The 13,554-nt window shown below is 41.5% G+C and overlaps 1 protein-coding gene across 8 annotated transcripts in view; it reads left to right on the top strand.

The window, feature by feature from the left end:
• Positions 1 to 13,554, top strand: part of USP28 (ubiquitin specific peptidase 28) — a 64,784-nt gene that overhangs the window by 7,369 nt on the left and 43,861 nt on the right. For all 8 annotated transcript variants that reach the window (XM_058686771.1, XM_058686769.1, XM_058686777.1 and 5 more), the window contains exons 2-3: positions 11,316 to 11,393; positions 12,869 to 13,001. In XM_058686771.1, the coding sequence (XP_058542754.1) occupies positions 11,316 to 11,393; positions 12,869 to 13,001 (211 nt within the window). The remainder of the gene's footprint in view (positions 1 to 11,315; positions 11,394 to 12,868; positions 13,002 to 13,554) is intronic.

Raw genomic sequence — 13,554 nt, 5'->3', positions numbered from 1 at the left:
TGTAGTTCTAAAAACATTTTCAAAACCACAAGAGAAAACCCGTATCCACTAAGCAGTTACTCCCTAGTCCTTCCTTCGCTCGGGCCCCTGGCAACACGGATCTGCTTTCTGTCTCTCCATTTACTTATTTTGGATATTCCATATAAATGGAATCCTACAATATGGGACCTTTTGTGTCTGGCTTCTTTTACTTAGTATAACATTCTCATGTTTCAGCCACATTGTAGCTTGTATCTGTCTGTGCTTCATTCATTTTAATGACTGGGTAGTATTCCACTCTGTGAATCTACTACATTTTATCCATTTTTCCATTGGTGGACAATTGAGTCGTATCTCCCTTTTGGCTTTTATGAATAGAGCTACTGTGAACATTCATGTGCAAACATTGTTGAGTACCTGTTTCTGATTCTTTTAGATATATTCCTCTAAGTAGAATTGCTGGGTCATATGGCAATTCTGTCTCTAGTCTTTTGGGGAACTGCCAAACCGTTTTCCATAGCAGGTGCGACATTTTATGTCCCTCCACCCCCAGCAGTGCGCAAGGGTTTTAATTTCTCCACCTCCATCCTCTCCAAACATTTATTTTCCGTTTTTCCTTTGTTTTGTTGTATAAGAGCCATCCTCATGTGTGTGAAGTGGTAACTCATTATAATTTTGATTTGCATTTTCCTGATGGCTACTGTTGACCCTCTTTTCATGTGCTTATTGGCCATTTATGTAGTTTCTTTGGAGAAATGTCTGTTCAAGTCCTTTGCCCACTTTTCGAATTGCATTTGTTTGTGTTTGGTTGTTTGAATTATAAGAGTTGTAATATATCTGGATACTAGACTTTTATCAGATTTATGATTTGGAAATGTTTTCTCTCCTCCTGGAGGTTGTCATTTCATTTTCTTGATAATGTTTTTTGATGCACAAAAGTTTTTAATTTTGGTGAAGTCTTGTTTACCTCCTTTTTTTTTTTTGGTTGCTCGTGCTTTTGGTGCCGTATCTAATCCATTGCCAAATCCAAGATCATGAAGATTTACTTCTATATTTTAAGAGTTTTGTCGTTTTAGCGCTCATATTTAGGTTACTTATCCATTTTGAGTTAGTTTATGGTGGAGGTAGGGGTCCAACTTGATTCTTTTGCATGCGAATGTCTACTTGTGCCAGCATCAGTTTTTGAAGAGACTATTCCCCATCGAATGGTCTTGGCACCTTTGTCAGAGATTAGTTGACCATAGATGTATGGTCAGTTCCCAAGTCTATTCCCAAGTCTAAATTCCCAAGTCTAATTCACTGATCTGTATGTCAGTCCTTTGCCATATTACACTGGCATGATTCCTGTAGCTTTTTAATAGCTTTTGAAGTCCAGAAGTGTGAGTCCTCCAACTTTGTTTTGTTTGGTTTTGTTTTTCAATATTGTTTTGGCTCTTCAGGGCCCATTGAAATTCCTTATGAATTTGAGGCTCCACTTTTCTGTTTCTGCAAAAATGGCCGTTGGAATTTGGACAGAGATTGCATTGAATTTGCAGGTCACTTTGCATACTATTGCCATCTTAACAATATGAAGTCTTTTGAGATGGTTTATTTTGTGTGTCAGCCTGCCTGGAGAATGAGGTGCCCAGACATTTGGTCAATTGTATGTCTGTGAGGGTGCTTCTGAATAAGATTAACATTTGAGTTGTAGAGGGAGTAAAGCAGATTGCTCTCCCTGATGTCTGTGGGCCTCATCCAATCAATTGAAAACCTGGATAGAACAAATAAGGCTGAGTAAGAGGGAAGGTCACCTACCTGACTGTTCAGCTGGGCCTTTGGTCTCCTGCCCTCAGACTGGAACTTACATTGTCAGCTCTCCTGGTTCTCTGGCTTTCCACCTGAGACTGGAACTACATCTCCAGCTCTTCTGGATGTGCAACTTGCCAACTGAAGATCTGGGGACTTATCAGCCTCCATGATTGCAAGCGCCAATTCCTTATAATAAATTACTTCTCACCCACCCATCTCCCCAACAGGAAACTAGGAAAGCAGTGTTCATTTACACACACACACACACACACGCACGCACGCACACGCCCTGTTGTTTGTTTCTTTCTCTGGAGAACCGTGACTAATCCAGTCTTCCAATGCATCAACCTGAATATCTTTCCATTCATTTACGTTTTCTTTAACTTTCTTTTTTTTTTTTTTTTTTTTTTACAATGTTTTATACTTTTCAGAGTACAAGTCTATCACCTGTTTGGCTAAATTTGTTCCTAGGTATTTTACTTTTTTGGATATTATAAATGGGATTAAAATATATATGTGTGTGTTTATTTATTTATTTTTGGAGGAGTGCAAGCGGGGGAGGGGCAGAGAGCAAGGGAACAGAGGATCTGAAGCAAGTGGGCTGACAGCAGCGAGCCCGACACAGGGCTTGAACTCAACGAACCTTGAGATCATGACCTGAGCTGAAGTCAGACCCTCAACGGACTGAGCCACCCAGGTGCCCCTGGAATTGTTTTTTTTTAATTTCTTTTTCATATTGTTCATTGCTGCTCTACAGAAACAGTTGATTTTTGCGTGATGATCTTGTAGCAACTTTGCTGAATTGTATGTCAGCAAACAAGCAGATGTAGCTCCTTTGGGGTTTTATGTATCCTGTCATCTGTGAACAGAGGCAGATCCTTTCCAGTTTGGATGCCTTTTCTTTTACTTGCCTAATTGCTCTGGCCAGAACTTTCAAAATGATGTTGAAAAGCATTGGTGAAAGTGGGCATCCTTGTCTTATTCCTGATTTTGGGATGGCTTTCTAGTCTTTGACTACTGAGTATGATATTAGCTGTGAGTTTTTGTTTTTGCTTTTTAATAAAGGCCCTTTTTATCATGTTGAGGGAATTCCCTTCCATTCCTAGTTTTCTGATTGTTTTTATCATGAAGAGGTGATGAATTTTGTCAAATGCTTTTTCAACATCAGTCAAGAGAACCGTGTGTTTTCTCCCCCTTGTTCTGTCCGTGTGGTATATTACATTGGATGGGTTTCTCACTAGTCTCCTTTTCTGTAATGGTCAGCGGGATTCTCTCAGGCGTCCAGTTTCAAATATTTGACTAAACTCCGTTTCTCCATTCTTTGAGCTGTTCACTGTGTATCCCACCTTCTCCGTTCTCCTACCTGCATCCTCCCTGTCCAGTCACACCTGTTTTTATCGGTAGCTTTCTAACTCATAGTTAAGCTTTCTTTCCGTAGTCTCATTTCGCCTTGAAATAGCTGTTCACCTGTGCTAGATTACCCTCCTTAAAGCACCTTTATTTTCCTTCCTATTTTTTCCCTGCCAAGGGACCTGTTTTCCATTGTTCATCAGATCAAGTCCAACCTCATGCTGACATTGAGAACCTTTCCTAATCCAGTCCCACACCACCTCTCAAGTCCCCGTTGCTTATCGCAAATAGAAACTGCACACAGAGTCGCTCCTAATAATAACTTCGAATTTCACTGTTAGATTTCTAAAACTGGAAGCATGTGGATTTGATTTCTTCTATCTTTGCCCTTACCTTCCTGGTTTCCCCCATTGACCTTAGCAGTATATTACTAAATATGGCATTTTCTTTAATTTGGGAAGATGCATTCTGTATGTCCTTATTGGAACAGTTTCCCGGCCTCATTTCTTGTACTTGATTGGGGCACGTATTCAAAGAAATGAAAAAGCCTTGTCTTAATGTGTTCTACAGTATGAAAGAAGAAAGTTGCAGGACGTGACATCCAGTTGAAAACATATATTCATGTGCATTGGCCATTTCTGGAAAGATACCATTATCTGGAAAGATAATGGTGGTTACTCCTGGGAAATGGGACTGAGATGGAAAGAAGGGAGAAATTCCTTTTCGCTGTGTATCCTTTTCTACTGTTGGAATTTCTCTGCGCGTTTGAAAAAAAAGAGGTGAAAAAAATTGAAAAGTGAATAATGGTTAGTTCCTTCCTGGTTTTTAATTCGAGTTTAAACCCCCCTCTGTGCCACATGAGAGTGGCTACATTTTAAAAGCTTTTAATGCTTTTTAAAAACCATGGGCCAGTGGATGAACTGAAACCGTCCTTTTCATCACATACCTACTTGATGCGTCATTGAAGTAAGTTGTGAAGTAGCCTCTTTCAGGGAGTTTAGTTTTGTTCACTAAAAAGGATAGAAAGTCTTATCCTCATGACATGTTATGAGTAAATAGGGGTTGTTGGAATAAACATGGACTTGTTGCTGGAAGAACTGAGAAGGCACCAGGGCTTTTGTGGCCAGGTCCTTGTTTTGTGGAATATGGAGGGTCAGTGGCCGACTCTGGATGCATCTAAGACCCTGATGTCCAGACTGGATTTCTGGAGTTGCTGCTAAATATTTTCTTTGATTCCTACAGCTATACTTTTGCTTTCCTTGGGTACTTAAGTTTCATTTTATTTATTTTTATTTTTAAGGTTTATTTATTTTGAGGGGCACCTGGGTGGCTCAGTCGGTTGAACATCTGACTCCAGCTCAGGTCATGATCTCATGGTTTGTGGGTTCAAGCCTCACATCGGGCTCTGTGCCGATAGCTCAGAGCCTGGAGTCTGCGTCAGATTCTGTGTCTCCCTCTCTGTCCCTCCTCCACTCTCGCTTTGTCTCACTTTGTCTCTCAAAAATAAATAAATGTAAAAAAAAATTTTAAAGTCTATTTATTTTCAGAGAGAGAGAGGGAGACAGACACAGTGCGAGTGGGGGAGGGGTAGAGAGAGGGAGAGAGAGAATCCCAAGCAAGCTCTGAACCACCCAGGCAGAGCCCCGTGTAGGTCTTGAACTCCAGAACCCTGTGATCATGACCTGAGCTCAAATCAAGAGTTGGACTGAGCCACGCAGGTGCCCCTTAAGTTACATTTTAAAATTGGAAAAGCAGGTCTTTAATTTTGGAGAGGACTTCATTAGGCATACTTACAAAGAACTTTGGTAGTTTTTTGGAGTAAGAGAACATTTATCAGTTATTCACTTAGCTTCAAATTTAGAAATGTCTTTGGAAGAATAGACAATTGAGATTAGGAAACGTGTATGTCTGAATGACAATAGCATTCCTGTATGAAGGAATGGAATAATTTAGAAAGCTCCTCGTCACCATGCTAAACTGCGTGTTTTATTTTATTAAAACAAAAAAATTTTCCGAATGTTTATTTTTGAGAGACAGAGAGAGACAGAGCGTGGACAGGGGAGGGGCAGAGAGAGAGGGAGACACAGATTCCCAAGCAGGCTCCAGGCTCTGAGCTGTCAGCACAGAGCCAGACGTGGGGCTTGAACTCCACACACAGTGAGATCGTGACCTGAGCCGAAGTCACACGCCCAAATGACTGAGCCACCCAGGTGCTCCTAAACTGGGTGTTTTAAAGATAAAACTCTTAAGTATTAATTTCACAAATTTGCCTCATCTGATCAAAGAGAGTTCAAATTTAGCTGCAGTAGGATTAGAGGTGTTAGGGTTTATTATGTGAATAGTCCTTTTCATCACTTATTGTGGGATGAATTACTGTCTTTGCTTTAAGAAAACATCAGTTCTGAGAAGTGGACTGGATTGCACCAAAATCACTGAGTGGCCGAGGTCAGAAAGCTTGAGTTTCTTCTTTCTAGAGATTTGTGTGTCCCTGTCTTTCTTCACTGCCTCTGGGCAAGAAAAGAGAGTACTTTTTGTTTAATGAAAACAATGTGGATTTAGCTAAGGAAATGCAAACCTGTTGGCTCTTGCTAGTTATTTGACTTCATTATGACTGGAGCACAGGCTTTGTCTTGTCTCCCGTTGGGTGTGGGCTGTGTATATTGCCTCGTAGTTATGGTGAAGTTAATATTTAAATCAGCTTCTTGAGTGCCCGGAAAAGCTGGGAGTTACTAATACAGTAGGATCCTAATAAGCGTAGTGTGTCTGTTACTGTTAAACTAATACCTGAAACGTAGCACACTTCCTAGGATTTGGGCTTTGTTTAACTAATTACATAGGTTTAGCTAAACAGTCCCGAGACTGAGTCATATAGCCGTTATTTGTGTATGTCAGGAGCACGGCTTAATCCTTGTAAAATTTGTTATTCAGGTTCGTAATAGTTATCTCTGATTGGCCTTTTTAATTCAAGACATTTGATGACAAAATGGATTTTGTAAACCGTAGTTTCCTAATCTGCACAACGAAGATAACGATTCCTACCTTTTAGGGTTGTTACAAGGATGACGTGTGTGTGAGGCACCTAAGGTTCTGGGCACAAAGAAGATGTTGACATGATAGTCCCAACTGTTACCAGCACAGTCCTTTGCATGGTTCAAATTAGGTATTATGTTGTATGATTCTTGCCTTTATGGAGGCAGGAATTTCCCCTTGAAAACAGTTAGAGAACCACATGATGAGAAATACCGGGTAAAGACCGTTTAGTCCCTTTCATTCACAAGCTCATTTGTTCCCGCAATATGGGGGATTCAAAAGGTAGAGAATAGTGTGGACCAGAGTTCTTGGGAATGACTTTAAGGAGGAAGTGAGATGAATCTATCCCTTGGGGCGCCTGGGTAGCTCAGTTGGTTAAGCATCCAGCTTTGGCTCAAGCCATGATCTCGTGGTTCATGGGATTGAGCCCTGCGTTGGGATCAGTGCTGATAGCATGGAGCCTGCTTGGGATTCTCTCTCTCTCCCCCTCTCTCTGCCCCTCCCATGCTCATTCTTCCTTTTCCTCTCTCAAAAATAAATAAACTTAAAAAAAAAAAAAAAGGGATGAATATAGCCCTGGACTATGGAATTGGGCATTCCTGGAGATAACAGAAGTTTAACACTAGAAGGCATGAGAGAGGATGCATTTGTAAGGTAAGGACTGAGTAGGAGAAAATGATGGGCAGGTTAAAGGTAGAAGCAGATAACGGCCTTTGAGGAACAAAATCAAGAGTTTGGATTTGAAGTAACATGTAGTGTATTGTTCCTGTGTACAAAATGATTTTACATAGTTGTCATCTGTGTCCAGAAACTTTTTTCTGCACTGATAGCACAGAGCCTGACCCGGGGCTTGAACTCACCAACCCTGAGATCTTGACCTGAGCTGAAATCCAGAGTCAGACGCTTAACCGACCAGTAGCTTTTAAAAAGGGGGGACTCAGAGTTTATTTTCCTTTTGTGTGTGTGTTATTCTAGATGTATCAGTGTCCACTGCTTATCTTACAAAGTGGAGAAAGGGGAGTGGGGCTTTAATCCATGGCTAAATATGACGATTGGTGAATTATTTAATACTTGAGTACCATATTTCACTGATTCACATTTATTTGGCATTCTGAGATCTCTGAAGTTGAGATGTTCCTTACATTGTCTGTCTGCAAGTAGCAGGTAGGAGGTACTTAGACTATCATCACACGTTTGTGCTTGGTCAGAGCTGTTCCTACTGTCCTGGCGGTTGAGTGTATGTGCTGTTGGTTAGTTGAATTTTTAGTTTAGTTAGTTAACTTTTCAGTTTAAAAGATCACACTGTGGGCCACCTGTGTGGCTCAGTTGGTTAAGTGTCCAACTTTGGCTCTGGTCATGATCTCACGGTTCACAGGTTCGAGCCCCACATCGGGCTCCGTGCTGACAGCTCAGAGCCTGGAGCCTGCTTCGGATTCTGTGTCTCCCTGTCTCTCTGCCCCTCCTCTTTTCGTGCTCTGTCTCTGTCTGTCTCTCCAAAATAAATAAACGTTAAAAAAGTTAAAAGATCACACTGTGATTTGGCATTTAAATGAAAAAAGAAAACTGGATGAAGAAAGGCATAGAAACAGAACAGCAGATGATTTTATGGGAGGCAAAATATTTGTCCCTGGAGGGATGATCGCAGTTTCAAATTTTCTTGCAAAGGTACAATCGAGTGTTTTATGGGACCTAAGAAAGGAAGCCACCCTAGGTATATTAAGTTTTGTTGCTGAGAAACATGCAAAAGAATTGCTTGTCCCATGCCAGGCAATGCACCTGGGGAAGCGGGGGAAATGGCTGTATTTCTCGAAATAAATAAGAAATTTTAGGGCTGCAGGAAGCTGGTGTGACCAATTCATGTGTCTCCTGGGACTGTCATGAAGGCATTGTGTCCTGGTTTAAGTGGCAACTGTTTTTTCTCCTTTGTGGTGCATAAAGTAAGTGTGCTGTTCAGATTCAGTCAAAAGTAGTGTTTACCTCTGACACAGTACTTTCCTGTTTTAGAACTGATTGTCTAAGTAGTCAAAGGTGTGGTTTTGTAAGGCAGGCAGAATAGTGATAGAAAACTCCCAAAGATGCAAGACTAAGGTCAAAATACAAGAATTCATTATCTGCATTGGTTTGCATTAAATACGTATTCTTTTTTTTTTTTAATGTTTATTCATTTTTGAGAGAGAGAGAGAGAGAGCGAGAGAGAGAGCGCGCACAAGCAGGGGAGGGGCAGAGAGAGAGGGAGACACAGAATCGGAAGCAGGCTCCAGGCTCTGAGCTGTCAGCACAGGGCCTGACACGGGCGGGGCTTGAACCTGCAAACGGTGAGATCATGACCTGAGCCCAAGTCGGATGCTCAACCAACTGAGCCACCCAGGCACCCCTGAAATAGGTATTCTTGCCTGTTGCCCTTGTCTTCTCAGATACAGCCTGGCGTAGGGTGCAGACTCCCGTGGCAGGGCAGGCCGGGGTCAGATCTCACAGCAGCCCTTCCTACTAGTAACCTTGTGTTGGTGCAGGGACCTCCCTGTGCTTGTTCTCTGTCACAGCGGCATAATACCTGTCACAGCTTTCTTAGGAGGGTGAAACTGAAATTAGTTAATACATACGGAGCATGTATAGCATTGCCTTTCTGACAGTCAGCAGCGTATGTTAACTACTATTTCTGACTGGCATGATTTTCTGGGAATCCAAAGTGTCAGTTGGTACACAGGGTAATTGGAGGTGAAGATGTGATTATCAATCCCATTGCTACCTTGTTAGTCCCAGTTTAGGGATAACCGCCACTCGTTTCCCCCTCCCAATTACAGATGTATGAGGGTTCAACTTTACATTGGTGTAAGTGTGGCATGCATCCAGTAGGAACCATACCTTGAATTTGGAATTTCGATCTTTTCCTCAAGCCGGCACTATGCGATATGCTCCTCTCTGGTGATGCTGGCCCAGGGGCAGTCAGCTGCGCTACCTTGGGGAGTCAACAACCGATACATTTACAACCATTCTGGTTTTCACTTTCTGTACAGCATTCAATACACTGCGTGAGATATTCATCGCTTTATTATAAAATAGGTTTTGGGGCGCCTGGGTGGCTCAGTCGGTTAAGTGTCCGACTTCGGCTCAGGTCATGAACTCGTGGTTCATGAGTTCAAGCCCCGCATCAGGCTCTGTGCTGACGGCTTGTAGCCTGGAGCCTGCTTCCGATTCTGTGTCTCCCTCTCTCTCTGACCCTCCCCACATTCATGCTCTGTCTCTCTCTGTCTCAAAAATAAATAAACGTTAAAATTAAAAAAAAAAAAAAAAGAAAATAGGTTTTGTGTTGGATGATTTTTTTTCCCCACTGTAGGCCCATGTAAGTGTTCTGAGCACATCTGAGGTAGGCTTAGGCTAAGCTGTGATGTTGGGGAGGTTAGGTCTATTAAATGCATTTTCCACTTAATGATATTTTCAACTAACGATAGCTTTACTGGCATGTAACTCCGTCATAACTTGATGAAGTTCTGTGTTATTCCACCCTTTTTGAGGCATATTGATTTTGATTTCTTAGAAAATTGTGTATGATTGAGATGTATAGATTCACACACTTTTACACATAAAATAAAATGGAATTAGAATTATTTTGAGGGGTGCCTTGGTGGCTCACTTGGTTGAGTGTCCAACTCTCAATTTCGGCTCAGGTCACGATCTCACAGTTTGCAAGATTGAGCCTCACATCGGGCTCCCCGCTGGCAGTGCAGAGCCTGCTTGGGATCCTCTCTCTCCTTCTGTCTCTCTGCTCCTCCCCCACTGTCTCTCTCAAAATAAATAAACTTAAAAAAATTATTAAAGAAAAAAAAGAATTAGTTTGGGGAAAAAAACTTTTTAACACCTTATTTTTCTAAAAGCCCTATGCTAGCATTTGCCAAGGCTAAATCCAGACACCTTTTAGTCTGATAGCACTGTCCCAGTATACAGGCAGTGACTACCTTTGACAAGACTCATAGCCTCCAAGAGTGCTGGTCTCAGCAGCATCAGGTTCCATTTCTATCCTATGACTGTGGCCCATGACCAGAGCAGAAAGACTGTTGATGCTTTTCTGAGCACTTGTGCAAGTCTGTTTCAGTTAGTTATTTCTAGTTGTGTGATATTTAAGTGTTGCGTTGGGCCCTCAGCTGTTGAAAAACATAGGATACTATTTCTGTTACAGCTGACAGTGAGTGTAGACTGCCTCTTGGAGACATATTACTAACTGAAAGATAGTTGATGGGGAGCATCAGATATTGAATTGGGGCTTAATATCAAAACAACCTTAGGCATGGTATAAATTTGATTTCTTTTCGCTGAATTAAATTTGAGCTATTTCGTTTTCAGTAATCTATCTAAAAGAATTGGGCGAGCCAGTTCTTTAGAGCGAGCTTGCTTGTGAAAAATAGGCGTTTTGTGTTAACTTTTGTCTTTGTGCAAAACAGGGTAAAGTGTTCCAATGAAGACTTGAAGGCTGTAAAGGAGTTAGAAACTGATCTTGTGGTAGCTGGGAGTTAACAAGATAGGTTTTTCCATGATTCTGATTAATGAAGACAAAGTCTTCCACAGTTTATTCCCTCTGGAATTTTATTTACAATTCAGAAAATGTTGGTTCTGTCTCTGCTTTGTAAGCAATCAAATCTGAAGTTTTAAATCATGACGTTGGTGGTATCATTTGTTAATTACGCGATTGGAAATTTATTGTCAGTGAAAAATGACACATAAAAATGGCATGTGCAGTGTGGCTTAAAATAGCACATCTTCACATCCATGCAAATTCCCTGGACTCCTTATATGACCCAGTTATGTATTACTCACAGAAAGAAAAACCTCAGGCACTTTAGCTACTACGAGGGCTAACTACTCCATTTGAATATTTTACGTACTTAATAGTTTTACTGTTAATAGTTTTACTGTTTACTAATATTATTTCCCACCAGTGCCAAAAGCATTTTTCATGATTAACCTTTTACAAGAGAAATAAATTTGGCATTTTAGAATGTGTCTGACAGTCAATACTGTGTTGCTTGGAGTTTGTCAGTTCCTTAAACTAAAATATGCAAGTCTCAAGCCTGATTATCCAAGATGCTTGTACTTAAATTCTTGAAATGTATCCAGGTTTACTTTCTGACTGACCTGTCTCTGGTTTTTTTTTTTTTTTTGTTTCTCAAATACAGAGCTGCCAAATGCTGTTAAACCAACTAAGAGAAATCACAGGCATTCAGGACCCTTCCTTTCTTCATGAAGCTCTGAAGGTTAGTTTCAAGACCGCTGTTAGTCAACAGGCTTTAAAATAGTTGTCCATATCATGGTTATGTCAAGTCAAGCTATTTTTATGTCAAAACGAAAGTGCATACAGGGACGGAAGCTCTACGGGTCAGATCACCCAGTATCTTCTCTATGTGAATTATAAGGGTGGGGGGATGTTGAGGATGGGGGAGACTTAACTGGGAAGAACCATACAGAGCAAAAGAGATTTAAGAAACGCATCTGCCAATTGCGTTTTATAGCCTTTATATGGATCGTGACTCAAACACTCAAAAATCGTTGAGTCAGGTAAGTTTGAACTGGTTATATGATATTAAAACACTTGTTACTATTTAAAAAAATTTTTTTTAAATGTTTATTTAATCTTGAGAGAGAGAAAGAGAGTAAGTGGGTGAAAGAGAGAGAGAGAGGGAGACACAGAATCTGAAGCAGGCTCCAGGCTTTGAGCTGTCAGCACAGAGCCCAACATGGGACTCAAACTCAAAATCGCAAGATCATGACCTGAGCCAAAGTCGAATGCTTAACCTACTGAGCCACCCAGGCACCCCAAAACACTTGTTACTGTTAAGGTGTGGTAATAGCATTGTGGGTTATATTTTTGAAAAGATACATTCTGATGTATTGATAAGATGCTTAGGATTTGTTGGGCGCCTGGATGGCTCAGTCAATTAAGCATCCAACTCTTGATTTCGGCTCAGGTCATGATGTCATGGTTTGTGAGTTCTAGTCCTGCATCGGACTCGAGCGCAGAGCCTTCTTGGGATTCTCTCCCCCTCTGTCTGCCCTTCCCCCATGCTCTCTCACTGTGTCTCACGTGTGCTCTCTCTCAAAATAAATAAATGTTAAAAAAAATTAAAAAGAAAAGCTTAGGATTTGCTTCGCAGTGTCTGGGAGAGGTTAGGCAAAACAAGATCGACCATGACTTGATAATTGTTGTAGCTGAGTGATGGGTGCATAGGGTTCAATTATACATTCCCTCTACTGTTGTGTATGTTAGAAAGTTTTCCTAATAAAGAGTTAAAAACAGACAGAAGTATGGTCACCACTATCGAATATGGTAACTGCCTAACATTTTTATTGTAGAGGCTGACTTCTTTTAGAATGTCTGTTTTAACTGTCAGCCCCTTTTGATACATCATGCCTTTGCTAGCCTGTCAAATCAGGAGCAGTAACTTCCAGAGCAGTGAGAACAAATCTCCGGCAAGATTTCGTTCTTCTCTGTGTGTTGTGGGAAGTCAGAACATGGCAGCTCCCTTCCTGGAGCCAAGCATTTGATACAAGCTTTGAGCCTAGTACCCTTGCTGTCCTCCGCCATACTCTCTTCTCCTTTCTACCTTATGCCTTGAATTACTCAGCATGTCACCACGGCAGTCAGGAGTTAAACCAAAAAAACTCACTCACTATTTATTTTAAATGCTGTGATGTTTTACTTTTGAAATGTCCGTGTTTTCCCTTTCATTAGGCCAGTAATGGTGACATCACCCAGGCGGTCACCCTCCTCACTGAAGAAAGAGTTAAAGAGCCCGGGCAAGACACTGTTGCTACGGAACCATCTGAAGCAGAGGCGAGAGCTGCTAGCAAAGAAGTATTAGCAAGTAGGTGTATCCTGTCTCCGTCCTGCTCTGAACTAGCAGAACGTAAGAGATGAGTGTACATGAGTTGCCCACCAGTCACATCAACGCTGCGGGAATAATGCTAATAATTGCTAATTATTGAACCATCACTGTGTGCCAGGCACAATTCTGAGCAATTACATGGATTCATTCATTCATTCATTCATTCTGCACTTATTTAATGGGCACCTACTATGTGCCAAGCACTCTTTTAGGTACTGGAGATGAGCAGAAGAACGAGAATCCCTGCCTTCATGCAGCTTGTTTTCTTGTGGGGGAAACCCACAAGTCAGTAAGTAAATTATGTGGCATATCAGAACGTGGTAACCACTGTAGGGAAAAGTGAAGGATGGAATGAAAGAAATGGAGAAAGGAAGGGCGCCTGGGTAGCTCAGTCAGTTGAGTGTCTGACTCCTGATTCCGGCCCAGGTCATGATCTCACAGGTTGTGAGTTCGAGCCCCACCTCGGGCTCTGTGCTGTCAGTACGGAGCCTGCTTGAGATTCTCTGTCTCCTTCTCTCTGCCCCTACCCTGC

This window comes from Neofelis nebulosa, chromosome 10, assembly GCF_028018385.1.
Source record: "Neofelis nebulosa isolate mNeoNeb1 chromosome 10, mNeoNeb1.pri, whole genome shotgun sequence".
NCBI lineage: Eukaryota > Metazoa > Chordata > Mammalia > Carnivora > Felidae > Neofelis > Neofelis nebulosa.
The sequence above is the reverse complement of the archived record's forward strand: the minus strand, read 5'-3'. Positions and strand labels throughout refer to the sequence as shown.